At 48.3% G+C, this 14,681-nt stretch overlaps 1 protein-coding gene and 1 long non-coding RNA gene across 2 annotated transcripts; both read right to left on the reverse strand.

Annotated features, from left to right (window-relative positions):
• Nucleotides 1–1,786: 1,786 nt before the first annotated feature.
• LOC135823724 (uncharacterized) lies at nt 1,787–3,231 on the reverse strand. Its single transcript, XR_010554732.1, has 2 exons — nt 3,085–3,231; nt 1,787–2,940 (listed from the first exon to the last, which is right to left on the reverse strand). It is a non-coding gene; the product is annotated as an uncharacterized LOC135823724 (long non-coding RNA).
• A 2,370-nt stretch (nt 3,232–5,601) lies between these two features.
• Nucleotides 5,602–7,266, reverse strand: LOC135823705 (uncharacterized). The gene has a single exon (XM_065336548.1). The coding sequence runs from the start codon at nt 7,264–7,266 to the stop codon at nt 5,602–5,604; it is 1,665 nt and encodes a 554-aa protein (XP_065192620.1).
• Nucleotides 7,267–14,681: the final 7,415 nt, after the last annotated feature.

A 14,681-nucleotide genomic window follows, 5' to 3' on the forward strand; every position in this document is an offset into this window, starting at 1 on the left:
AATTATGCTGGGTTCCACTATGTATTCACGCTGTACATAGAGGATTGAGAAACCACGCATACACACACGGCCATGCCCTAAGCATAATTTTTGTCTAAACCGAAAGATTATGCCGACCTTACACGTTGGAATCCGTATATTATGCCGGAGCATAATTTTTTGACGAATCCCAAGATTATGCCAAATATTATGCCGGCATAATCCGCCAAGGGCTATGTTGGGAGGTCATGCAGATAGTGTTTTCAATGAAAAACAGGGTAGAAATCACGGCAATAGACCGATCCCCTTATTATTGTCTGGGTTCGAGCAAGGGGGCAACTCCGCAGTCGCGTGGGATCCTGCTGCACACACGCGACTAGCCTCACCTCGGCTGAGCTGATATATATATATATATGAGGGTGACTTCTCGCATGCGAAGGGCAGAGCACACGAGATCTACATGCAGTGCAAGCCTGTCTACAAAAAAATGCCACAAGGACTTTTGATTTGAGCTGTTTTGTTTTTGTTTAGACGTCTTCCTTTTTACGACTTCAGGATGCCTGCTCAGGATCATTACTGCGTTCCTCACTGTCAGAACAGGAGGACGAAGCAAACAAGTCATTTCACTCCTTTCCTCGTGTGGAGCCACAGCGGCCTGGAGCAAGCGGATCCAGGCTATTCCCCGTGAGGAAGGACGTAGTTTTAGGGTCACTGAATATTTGAGTTGCAGCGATCATTTCGATCCCGAAATCGTTTTGCCCAGCTCTACAAGGGCAGGATGAGTCCAGGAAACCAAACAGCTGTCCTACGGTACCAGGTTTGCTTTTCGCAAGAGAGTGGAGTCTGGACGCTCTGCTCCCTCTGCTCGCAAAACAGTATTTGCTGAGCCTAGTGCAGTTCGGTCATGGAAGTGCAGCGTCTGCATCACGAGCTCCCCATGCTCGCAAACCAGTATTTTGCTGAGAGGCAACGGCACTTTGAGTCGAAAAGGAACCTGGCTTGTAGTTTGGTCCTGTAATGGAAGTGCAGCATCTGCATCAGGAGTTGGCAGCAAGTAGAGCTCGTGTACAGAGTCTCGTGGAGCAGTTGGACGATGTGAGGACTGGGGTGAAGAAAGCCGAAAAACAGCTTACGTACAATAACATAAAGAAAGACTCTGAGCCGCTCCAGTTTCTTACTGGTTTGCCTTCAGGTGTTTGGACCGCTCTGTGGGACTTCTTTGACCCTAGCCGAGAAAATATACTGCGCCGCGCCAGATCTGCGAAGACGGAAGCTGAGGGACGGCGGATACAGTTGGAGGTGGCCGTAAATCGCCAATGAGCATGTAATGGAGGATCAGCTGCTATTGGCATTGATATGTCTAAGCCTGGGCCGAATGGAACAGAAAATGTCATGCGTGGCACAAGTTAATCATCCGTTTCACGGTATAATAGCTAGCTGAGCTGAAAAGATGTCTTGTTCCTCCGTTTGGGCATAATCCCCATTTGAGCGAGCTGGCGAGATTTTCAGTCATCAATGCCATGTGCCGCAAGACATTCTGCATTGTGGATGAAACAGTTATATTTTGCCATGCACTTAGGGTTCTCGCACCGGCACGGCACGACAAGACCCAACAGATCCTTGCGCTCTTATTTTCTCCCATGGTAACATTGCCGGTCACAACACCCCGTAGCCAGTCGCAGATGCAACCAAATCAACCAGGTTCTTTTTTTCCAATACTGAAGCCAAAGGTATACCAATATTTGCATCGAATGCAGTGATGATTTCAATACTGTCCACTAGTACAACGCATTACCAGACAGGCATATAATCATGATAATATTATGCATTTCGCAATCACTGTCATTGCTTTCTTAGATCTCCAATCATCAATATCGGACCATAAACCGTCTACTAGTATCATCTAATATTATTCATCATTGGTAGCCTGCTACTATCCTCCTCTAACGATGAGCTTGAAGAAACGAAACAGCTGTCTAGAGGCGTAAATAATATCTGTCAACGGAAGTATCCTTGCTGTGCTGGTGTGTTTATGCTTCGTGCATTAGTTCGGCCAAGAGCGCATGGTGGTGGCAGGTTGAGGATGTAGTACAGCGGAGTATGACCGAAAGCTCTGTCACGATGTATTATATTAGGAAGGTATAGAAACGGGAAAAAACTGTATCTTCATCTTGGGCGTAAACAGCCCGTCTCACATTAAATATACTAGAAAATAGTTCACTCTGAACATGCAGTCTTCCTACTTGAGAGGGGGGGGGGGTATATTCATAGGTTCGAAAGAACCGCACACACACTTTGCTGCAGACAGCGGCAAGCTTTGGCCCTCGTGCTTCGAAGAGGGAGCAATCCACTGCGCTACGCTTGCGATTAACAGCAAGCTTCAACTTTTCAAAGGTACGACTCATCGCTGGCTCTGGGGTAATGTTCCTGGAACAAATGCCCCATTGCCGACTGAGGGCCAGGAAGCACGCAATCTGCCTTCCTGGGCGAGAAGTGTTTCAGCACAAGAAGCAGCACGAATACATGCTGACAAAGACCACCATCACCGCCAGCCGGCACACAGCACACTGTTCTTCAAACACCATCCACTCCGTCCATGTGTTTGCGCTTGCACTGTCCTCCTCTAGCTCTTCACGCTCAACAAACACCACGCACTGCCCATCGTTTTTTTAATGCTTCCTCTGGGTTGGCTAGCCCTTCGACTTGACAACACAGCGATTACCACTGCACTGTCTGCTATCGTCACCTCATAGCAGTCGCTTCCACCAGTGGCTTTTCCTGTCCTTGCAAGGTGTCCAAGGATGGCTGCTGTTGTCATTACAGGCAAATCAGAAGTACTTTAGTGGCTGATGTCCAACCAGATCGTTGGAAAATCGATTTTTCCACTTCACTGAGGGCTGCTGATCGCGATCGCGACTTGGTGACTTGGCAGCACCACGGTTACCTTCATAGAAGATGGCTCTGGAGAGGAAAAGGCAGACCAGAAAAAGGTTACTATTGTCTTCAGCACCGATCTCAAGGAGAAGGAAATACGGTCTGCTAAAGCCTAGGCACAAAATAAATCTCAAAACACGATTCGAATATTTCAATAACAAAAAAACTCACCTCTGGAGTAACTCCTGTTTGTGGCCCGAGATCGTTCCCTCCCGCGCCTTGAAAAAATCCTACAGCTGCATCACAGTCCATGTCTCTCTCGGAGACTCTGCTCCTACCAGCAGGAGGTTCAGCACCGCTCGAAGCCATCGCAAACTACTAGAAGACATTCCAAAACAAACCTGAAACACACTGTCAAAGATACTGTCACGTTCAAAAACTAGCTCGATCGCGAGTGAGGTTGCCCCCGTGCTCGAACCCAGTATAATAAGGGGATCGGTCTATTCATTATTGTATGCTCGGACTCGTCTTCTTCAAAGTTCATTCTCACATTGATACAGATGCAAGTGAACCAGCCTTTATCAGGCATTACGAAGCGGAAGAGATAGTCAGGACCCTGGATTTTAGCAGCCATGAGTGTGCAGGCTATGGATATTGAAATTTTTTGAAGTATAGTTGATGTTCGGTCATGATGCAAGGAGAGGTGGAGCTACGGGAGAGATGAGCTGATTACTCACAGGTTGAGAGTGATATCGGTTGGACGAGTATGACAATTACGAAGACAGATGAACATGATAATTTTCAAAGGTAACTCCAACTAATTTGGCAATGAAATTTTTTTACAAAAGAAGTCAACTGATGAATAGAAGAAGTAATGTTTTCTCTTTTCCATTCCATGTTGATCTCTAGCATGCATGGACACCTTGGTAAGGGGATACTCATATACTTTGTTGTACTTATGGCTACTTGCAAGTACGAAAAAGGCACAATTTACCGAACTTTGAGGCTCCATAAGTACAACAAAGTGAATATGTATCCCCGCGTGCCAAAGCATAATATGAGGATTTTGGGGGCATAATGCGAGAATCCATGAAAGCATAATTCCATGATTTCACGAGCATAATCCGCCGGAGCCTAACACGCGCGCACACACACACACATACACACAAATACACACGCACACACACATACACGTACACACATGCACACACCTTCCTTCCTTCCTTCTTCCACTGCCATGACTGGCTATGTGGCCCCATACGGGGCAGACCAGGAGACGTGTTGTCCACCGGGCGGGGAACGCCATACTCAGCGCGCGCGGGCCGCGCGAACAGCGTTATACTTGTGCCTTGCAATATCCTGCGGCCGACGGAAACTGCGCGCACAAGTGCCACAGATGAGGTGCTTCGTCACAGGCTCCATGCGGGACTGGACAATAGCGTCGACAGCATCACGGCAGGTGACCCGCCATCCCTGTCGATCTTGGACGATGTCACCAAGCTGCTCCAGAGGAACGCCAACAGCCATCAAGTCGCACTTTGCGGAGTCCTTCCAGCGCTTACGGGGCCCATGCGGTGGACGTTTGGAGGGTAATGCGCCGCACAGCAGCTGACGAGGGATCCGATCTGGCATGCGGGACACGTGGCCAAGCCATCGAAGTCGGCGGACTCTGACTTTATCCGCGATCTCCTCCATATCGCCCCACATCCTGCGAACCTGGAGAGAGGAGATATGCTCCTCGATCTGCCGGCCACAATTTATCTTCAGGATGGAACGCACGCACTGCAGGTGAAAGGACTCGAGGCGACGGACATCACACTGCCTGACGGTCCAACTCTCAGATCCATAAAGAAGGACCGCCAGGACAGTCACTCCATACACGATGCGCTTGATGGCGATGCTGAAGTCATCACTGGCGAAAACCGACTCCCGCAGTGTACAGAACGCACCCGATGCAGCAGCAACTCGCCGAGACACATCAAATGAGCTCCGGGCGTCTGGCGTAACATGACAACCGAGATAGCGAAAGGCCTCAACGTGGTCAACAACACCATCCAAAGGGGTCTGGTCGGCATCCACAATACCAGCCCCAGCCGCCATGAATTTGGTCTTGGACATATTGACACTAAGGCCAAACGCACCAGCTACATCCCTGAACGAGGATAGAGCCCTCTCAGCACCAGCATGCGTAACTGCGAGCAAGGCTGAATCATCCGCAAACTGACACTCCGTCAGCCGAACTCTGCGATACTCTGCCAATCTGGTGTTGAAAAGCCGCTCCCTCCGAAACTGGACGAGTGGGATCTCCAGCTCACCATCATCAGCAATCACGCCACGCCATCTCTCGAAGACTGCACACATGCATAGGTTAAACAAAACTGGGGCCATAGTGCAACCCTGCCGCAAGCCATTCTCAACCCGAATCGGTGCAAGCAGGTCTCCACCCACACGAATACTGGCAGTCATGTCGCTATGGAAGGAACTGATGATGGTGATCAGACTCCCTGGGACGCCAAGTCTAGCCAACACTCTCCACATAGCACTCCGCGGAACCGAGTCGTACGCTTTCTTCAGATCGATAAATACAGCGAAACCTTTCGTGGCATGTTCGTGCAACTTTTCCAGGATCTGCCGCACAGCAAACACCATATCCGAACAACCACGGCCCCTGCGGAAACCACACTGCGAGTCAGGCAAGCACCTTTCTCCGAGAACCTGCAGACGATTGGCAATCATGCGAGCAACTAGCTATCCAGCCACATCCAGTAACGATATCCCACGCCAGTTGTCGCAAGATCCCAGGTCACCCTTCTTGGGGATGGGGACGAGGATAGCATCAGACCAATCCTGCGGAACGCTGCCAGTCTCCCACACCACCCGTATCAGTTCATGCAACCTCGCAATCAGGGTAGGGCCACCGTACTTCAGCATCTCCACAGATATCTCGGATCCGCCGCATGCCTTGCCACACTTCATCCCTCGCAATGCACGCCAAATCTCATCACACTCAGGCACGACACCAAGCTCCGTCATAACCGGCCGCTGCTCGATCGAATCTACTACCTCCAAGTCGTAAGCACTGGCAATGTTCAGGAGGCCATCGAAATGTTCACGCCACCTTCCACCGGTGGCCTCTGCCGTGTCACAGATCTCTCCTTGCTTGTTTCTGATAGCAGTTGCTGCACGGGGACGCATACCACCCAAGGTGGTCTTAATGTTACCGATACACTCCCAACCGCTCTTCGCCGTCAAGCCAAACCATTCACAATCCTTTGCCTGTCTCAGCAGCCAGTCTCGCTTCAGCCTCCGCATGGTGCACCGCGCCGCACTACGAGATTTCTTGTACAAATCCAGATCACTGGCCTTCCGCGTTGACATCCAGGTTGAGTAACAACTGTCCCGATCACGGAGTACCGACTCGATCTCAGTGCGCTTGTCTGTAAACCATTCTGGCTGTCGGCGCCTCTCCCGACCCAGGCAGTCGCTGGCAACGTTGATGGTGGTCGTCCTGAGGGTACTCCACCACTCCTCGATGGACGGATTCGGGGTCCAAACCTTCTCCAGCTCAGCATCCATGCCCTTGGAGAATCTCTCACGCGCAACCTCCATATCCTCCGGAGCACCACTACGCAGGCGCGACACAGCAATGGGTTTCGATCGCCCAACACCATTGCGGGAGACATGTGAACTGGGCAAGGCACCTAGACGATATTTCATGCCTAGAAACTTATGGTCAGTGTCGCATTCCGCATTACGTATTACTTGGCAGTCCAAACACTGCGACCGATGTGCTTGTGGTATGATGCAATAATCAATGCAGTGCGGGTGCTTGTAGCGTGGATGAAACCAGGTATGTTTATGGATTTCCTTCTTCTTGAATAATGTGTTGCATACAACAGCTCCATTTCGTGCCAAGAAATTGAGCAGCTCCTCTCCTGCTGAGTTCATACGACCAAAACCATGCTGCCCCCGCACGTCACTCCACTCATCATCCACCTCGCCAACTCCAACTCTAGCATTGAAGTCACCAAGAATGCAATACTGGTCTGACTTTGGAACGCTGTCAATGAAGGTCTGCAAGCTGTTATAAAACGCAGTTTTTTCAGCGCGCGGTCTGGCGAACGTCGGTGCATATCCGACGGCGATTTGAATACACAACGGCGAACGGTTCCGTCCACACTCGAACTTGACCCTGGCGGAAACCAATCTCGAGCTGTGCCCCTTCCACTGCGAGCCACCGCGAACAAATGCGTCCCTGCAACGACCGCGCAATACAACTGCAACTCCTTCACCCCGCCGCGCCGACTCCCCATCAGACGGAGTCGGACGGCCACTCGCCAAGACGAGACAGTCGTCGACTTGGTAGGAATTAGTTCCAAACCAGAGGGTCTCCTGAAGTCCAACGACGTCCATACTGTAGCGCTGCAGCTGCCGGCAAACAAGATCGATTTTTCTCTCTTCGCGGAGTTGTCTTTTTGAATTTTTGATATTTTTTGAGGCAGTGTTCAAATCGCCGTCCACGTTCACCAAAGTTCTGACGTTCCACGTCCCCATGGACAACACAAATCTCCTTGCTGCTGGTGCACGTTGCGAGCCGAACTCTAAGCGGGGGTTTGCAGAGCCTCCGCGCTCAGGCGGACGAGGTTCAGTACGAGTGGTCACATCGGAAGTGACCATGGTGTCGACACTGATTTATTTCCTCGCCCGCGACGACAAGATGTACGTCGTCTTGTTCAGCGCAACCTATCTAATGCTCCTGTCACCAGGGCTGGCTCTGGCCTTGGCCAGAAGCCAGCCCGTGGCTGAAATCTACTTGCAGAAGACGGAGGAAAAAAATCCCCAACCGTCACTCAACTCAACAACTCAGAACAGTTCTGAGTTGTTGATGCACACACACACACACACACACACACACACACACACACACAGACACACACACACACACACGCGCGAGCGCGCGCGCACCCACACACACACACATGCACACACACACACATATACACACACACACACCACACACACACACACAAACACACACACACACACACACACACACACACACACACACACACCATTGGACCATTGGACGCCCATCGCCGGAGGCGAGGATAGCGATGCTACAGCAGAAGCCATAGCAACTTGAGCACCATTCAACAGCTTACACAAACACACACACACACACACACACACACACAATAATGTCATGTACTAGTAGGCAGTAGTTGGGGTCACTCCTCATGGCTGGATAGCGCGTGTACATGCAAACATGATTGAAGACTTGCAAAATAATTTTAATTTATTATTTTGTAAAAATGTTATTTTACAAGTCCAGGCGCTAGGCCTAGGCGCTAGGCCTAGTATCTAGTAGCTAGGCCTAGTATCTAGGCGAGCTGTCATTGACTCTGTACTCAGTAGTGCCTAATGGCAGCTGACCATATTTTCGGAGAAAAACTACTGGAGTGTCAAATTGTAGTAAAAAGTAACAATGAGTGGCGATAGCATCTAGGAAGGATCGCTACCCTTACGTGAAGGAAAGGCCTTGCGCGGCTGCTCTACGAAGTGTTGAAGAAAGACTCAAAGTTACAAGTAGTTGCTGGACGAACAAGTCGCTGTTGCCGGAAAACTGTCACTTGGCCTCCAACGATTGTGTTTGCCCTGTTTGGTGTTTGGTGAATCATCAAGTATAGTGTCTTGTAGCCCCTGCTGTTGTCCGTTTCATCCACGTTGGGTGTTAGCTGCACCGCCACTATTGTGTTGTAGTATTCCATGGACACACATTAGCATTCTGAGCGATTGTGGTGCAACAATAATTATTTACTTCACACAGCGTTGTACTGTCCACGAGCGCAAACTTCATTATCAGCAGTAACTGTTACTCTTCATCCTACATGTAGACTTGGAGTATACACGGCCTTGTCACGACAGCGACAGCTCTACAGAGTGTTCAAGTGAGAAACATTTTAAATTTCAATTGTTGGTGGACGAAGCTTCCTCGTACTCGTGGAGTTGAATTTGTGGCGGAAATTGCACTGAAATTGCAGTCAAATGGTTGTGAATGAAACGAGATTTGTGGAAATGAAGCCACTTCCCGTGTTAGCCGCAGGTGATGGGCGAAAGTTCTTCTGGAGATCCGCTGAGCTTCCTCGTACTCGTGGAGTTGAATTTGTGGCAGAAATTGCACTAAGATTGCAGTCAAGTGGACTTCTGTGCATGTGTTGTGAGTGAGCCGCAACGGCTCCCTTCCTTCATCATCGTCAAAACGCAACATACATATAGAGCATTATTACGCACTCGTTCCATGATTCATGATACTGCCCGGATTCTTTTAAAACCAATCACTGTGTGTTCCCTATCTATCTGTATCTACATTGTACATGGTTGCAGCTCGTTATTTATAAATCTTGATAATTTCGACACTTTTCTACTCGTATACTGAGACTTTAGCTACAGTCAACTTCGCTAATAACGACTGCGGATATAACGACAATTCGCTAATAACGACAGAATTTCCATGCCCAGAGCAAAGTCCCATACCACTGTAATACATGTAATGAGACTTCGGGTATAACGACACTTCGCGAATAAGGACACTTTTCTGATGCCCGCCGGGTGTCGTTATAAGCGAAGTTGACTGTAGTTTAGAAAACGGATGGCTCAGCCTCCAGATTGGCCAGAAACGTTCTCTGTGAATCTAGCTAACCGAAGTCTCGGCGAGTGTACAAAAGGTAAACCTATCATTTGTACTTCATAACGGAATTGTGCACAAAAACGTGCACGCACACACACACACACACACACACACACACACACACACACACACACACACAAACACAGTACAAATACACACAAAAGTACAACCACATGTGCGCATACACCCCCCCCCCCCCCCACACACACACACTCAACTCCCCACCCTCTGTACTGAGACTGACAGACGGACACACAATCATGTAAGTATGCTTCCTTCGCCACCAGTTTCGGATAGGATCAACCAGGAGTTGTAAAATATTGGTATTTTAGTACTCCCTGCCCTCACGACGAGCACAGCGCCGTGGATCGAGCAGATCCGGCCGCGCCGGCCTAGCGTGCTTCACTTTCTGGCCGAGGCAAACATCGCCCGCGTGTGCGCATCCCGTGTCCTCTCCCGGGCTTTTACGACTCCCTGGCTAGAACGATAACTTGTAACAGTGCAAGAACAGGGGAGTAAATGGAATGATCCAGTCGAGCAAATGAACCCAATATGTCAACCAGGTCTGTGCAGTACCTAGCTGGTTTCTACCAAGCATGTGCACACATGCTAGTTCTCAACCTTGTAACTCAGCCTGATGACCTAGCTCTGGAGTAGGCATAGTCACAGTGTGCTATATCAGTGATACTAATGCTACATTGTAGGGGATTTTAAATAGACCTACAGCACATGATGTATTTTACTTACTGAGTGAATTGTCCGATCCGTGAAATCTTTTTCAAACGTTGGCTGAGTGGACTGACTGGAATACGTAGGTCGTTGAGAGAAGGAGAGCGTTATGCTGAACTTGTTATTCACTGAGAGAGCGCTATGCTGAACTTATTACTCACTGGGAGAGCGTTATGCTTAACTTGTTATTCACTGAGAGAGCGTTATGCTGAACTTGTTACTCACTGAGAGAGCGTTGTGGCCACTACAGACTGGATTATTAGTTGATAGAAAGAGTAAGAATGACTGGAAATGATAATGCACGACTAACAAAGGTAGGTAGGGACTGTTCAAGAATACTCCAGTAGAAGACGTTTCCAAGAACATGAGAAAACGGACGGAGACTCAGACGAAAACCAACAACTACTTTATAGTGGACTGTGGACGACTGTACTGAGCGGTGCCGATCCGATGTGCAGACGGATCCCGCTCGCGAGAAAAGACAGTGTCACATCATCATTGACTGTACAGTGCAGTGCAGAAAAAAGCACTTGAAATTTGACGAGGGGAAATTTCCCTTATTCATGCGTGCATGAGCAGATCTGTGCTCATGCATAGTAATAATTAAACTTGACTGCTTGGTGGTACATAATCATTATACAGCCTCATACTCAGCAGTGCGTGGCTGTTGCTCTTGCCATCACTGAATCATGTTATGTGGGAAGATGGACGGTGCTGCTATGATCAAGCGTGTGCGACAGGAAGTGGATGGTGATATTGCGAAGTGGGCTGACATGAGCCAGACGCGCAAGAACTTTGGGTCCAAATTGGATGCAGTCAAAGGAACCCACAAGGAGCTCAAGAATGCCAAATCAGCCAGCCACATAACCAAGTGTTTTATGTACATGTATGCTGTGAAGGCCAACCGAAATGAGCCTGACAAGATGCGAGCAGCTCTGCTGAATGTTCCGGATCACCTCTTCGGCAAGCACGACTGGTGCGCTGCCAAGAAGCTGGACCACGAGACGTTGTATTTTCTCGCCGGCCGAGCGCAGCGAGATAGGCGAGAAATGATTTCTCGCGAAATATTTTCAGTTGCAAATATGGCATCTGGCGTGTTCTTTATTGTCGCTTATTTTCCTGACTTCTTCAGTCAGTTTTCAGTCTCACCAGTGTCCCTGCCCTCCCACCCTTCATTTCTGTGCATATTATCTAGGGCTGAAACAATTATACCAAATACTCGAGTACTCGCTCGGTTTTTTCAAAAATAATCGTACTCGGAATAAATCAGAGTACTCGTTCATACTTGGTACATGCATTTACCACAGAAATCTGCAGTTTCAGAGCAGCAGTCAGCAGATATTGATGTGCAGACTGTGTGGTGAACATTTGTTCACGAGTAGAGAGAGCCCAAATGACCCACCAACCAATATACCCGAGAAAAATGACTACTACTCTGTTCGATCAGGGTTGTATCATGTGATTTTAAGCCCCTTGGTGTGCAATTTTTAGGAGATGAAGAATACTCGAATACTCGAATATTCGATCGGAGAAAATCAGAGTACTCGAACTCGGAATCTCAGTGCCAACTTTCAGCCCTAATATTATCATTGCTTTTCTATCACTTTTTGCCGTGATGTGCTTGCCATGCCTACATGATGCCTAATCGCCATTGGGGATATACACCCGGTTTTTTCCCTCACAACTGCGTCCGTCGGCGCGAGGGTTTTTCCCGGCTGGCTCGGTCTAGGAAAATTAATCTGACGGTCCTAAGTGGTTCTGCATCATTGTAATACGTAGCCGAGTGGAGGAGGCAAGAAAGAGAAGGCAACAAAGGAACTTACTCCGGTGCACACCTGGAGAACAACTCTTCTTCTCAGTTCTGTTGTTATTGCAGTTGCAGTTGCAGTTGTAATTGTGAAGAAATAAGAAAAGTACAGCAGCTTTTATAGGGCGAGAGAAGAGTAGAGGACATGCATGGGTGAAACGAGATCTACGTAAAAAGGGCATGGCTGGGCATGACCTCATGCTCAGTTCTGGTCATTGAGATAATAGTACAATATGTGGGGGGAAAGTATCACGCAAGATACATACAAAATTAATACCATGATCTAAAGACTAAGTAGCAAAGATAACTAACTACATGTCCATGTACATGTCTTGTACAGTTGTGTAGGCTCGTCAGCAATGGAGCGGCAAGAGTGGCGGGCGCGGGAATGCAATGGAGCGACAACAGTGTCGTCAAATCACAGTGTCGACAACTCACAGTGTCGACAACTCACAGCGAGGCAACTCGCAGCTTTCTTATTTTTTAATCGAGAAATAATAACCGATACAAATGTTTCCAACAATAAGTAAGAACCTTCAATGATTTCCCGGATAAAACAGAATGAAGAATGTAGTTGATATTTGAAACTAGGACGGAAGCAGAAAATATTACAAAAATGTATTGTCTACGCATGCATCTACGCAAGAATCACCACCAGCCAATTAGGACATGTGTCAAAAGTATTGAATGTTTTCGTTCCCTTCTTCTCAAAATACTACAGGGAATGATGGAAATAAGCTAAACGACTACAACTATAAGGAAAAAAAGTTCAGAAATACATCACTCCAATTATGTCACTTCTACACATAATTGGAGTGATGTATTTCTGAACTTCTTTTCCTTATAGTTGTAGTCGTTTAGCTTATTTCCATCATTCCCTGTAGTATTTTGAGAAGAAGGGAACGAAAACATTCAATACTTTTGACACATGTCCTAATTGACTGGTGGTGATTCTTGCGTAGATGCATGCGTAGACAAAACACGTTTTGTAGTTGATTTTAATATTATAATTGTTATTGCTAATGGTAATGAAGAATTGTGTTACAAGTATTCGAATACCGGGTCAATGATGAAACTGGCAGTAGCAAAGAGTAATTCAGTAATTTTGCAATGCTACTTTCCTGTAAGAATCACATAATTATATGAAATGCCAAGTTCGCAGCAACTCCTCGTAGAAACTCATCCTTTGTCCTGGTCTCAAACGACCGGAGTATGGCACGAAGTCGCTTGTCCGATCTTCATACTTCCTCCTCTTCTTCGGAGCCTCATGACCTGCATTTTCCCTCTCCACACACTGCTCCATCATTGCCTGCTCGACAAAAATGCCATCCAGGAATTTCCAGATTGTGGGATGATGGCAGTCGATGGTAGACGAAAACTTGCGGTGCCACCCTTCTTGACTGTTATTCGTTCTGTCTTCATTTTGTAGAGTGCTGTCGTGGACATTCCACAATGGAGGTGGGAATAGTGGCGTTCTGCGTTGACCATTGTGCCGAAGGGTACCAATGTAACTCTTCTCGAAGTACTCCAGGATGGGATCCATTTCTGGCGACAACGTGTCTTCCAAGTGAAGGAAGAATTCGACAATATCACCAAGTGGTACAAATGCGAGGGCTGCCAACTTCCGCACTTCAAGGGCGAATGCTACATTGGTGGTGTACCTCTCCTGAAGACCAGCACTCTGCACGTGTCGGAATATGTTCTGGCTGAGATGGAAGTAGCAGCCGTGCATTTGACAGTCTGGGAACTTCATCTGCATTGCGTTCATTGCACCCTTCTCAAAGTCCATCATCACTGTTTGAGGTTGGATGCCGTCTTTAGCTTGTATGATGACGTCCAGAAGTCTCTCGTAGGTCTGCTGGGTCTTGTTGGGAAGCAAAGCGTATAGAAGCGGCAGGAAGTAGCCATTCTTCTTAACTGAAATGGTGTACAGCTGGTAAAATAGGCGAGGCACCGTCTTGAATGTACCATCACCATACCAGCTTCCACACTCGTCAAGCATGTCGAGGTTCTCCTGCGTACAGAACACAATAATTCTGTTGTCCGCAGTTTCCGGTCCACTGTCGTAGAGAAGGAAGACGTCCCCACCCTTCGTTTCTTGATAGCGCTCCGGAAGCTGGAGGTCTTGCAGGGTGCCTGGGTTCGGCGGAACGTTCTGAACCCGCAGGCGATCTCGTTGCGATTGCCGCTTAAGTGACTTGGAGTCTGGCAGCTGCACGGCCACTGCAAACGAAGCTTCCGCTAGCGCGCCGTTCACAATTTGAGACGTTGACTCCACTGTCTCTTGGCTATGTACAGTAATGGCATCTCTCACAGCAGCCGCCTCCTGCCTCTCAGCCTCTGCGGGATGGTTGTGGTCACCGACCAAGGCCACTATTCTCCTGTCCGACATCTTCGCTCTCCCTTTACAATGGAGCTCGTCCTTCCGCTCACACCTCCAGTAACTGATGTCTCTGGGCCCGTCTTTATCTTTCACGTAGGCACATCCACGAAAGACTACTTTCTCTCGTCCTCGCTGCGTTTTCGTAACGTAATCTGGTAAAGAATCCATGGTATAGTGATCTCCCCATGACACTCGCATCCATGACCAAAAACGATCTTTTT

The sequence above is a fragment of the Sycon ciliatum genome, chromosome 8, assembly GCF_964019385.1.
Source record: "Sycon ciliatum chromosome 8, ocSycCili1.1, whole genome shotgun sequence".
Classification (NCBI taxonomy): domain Eukaryota; kingdom Metazoa; phylum Porifera; class Calcarea; order Leucosolenida; family Sycettidae; genus Sycon; species Sycon ciliatum.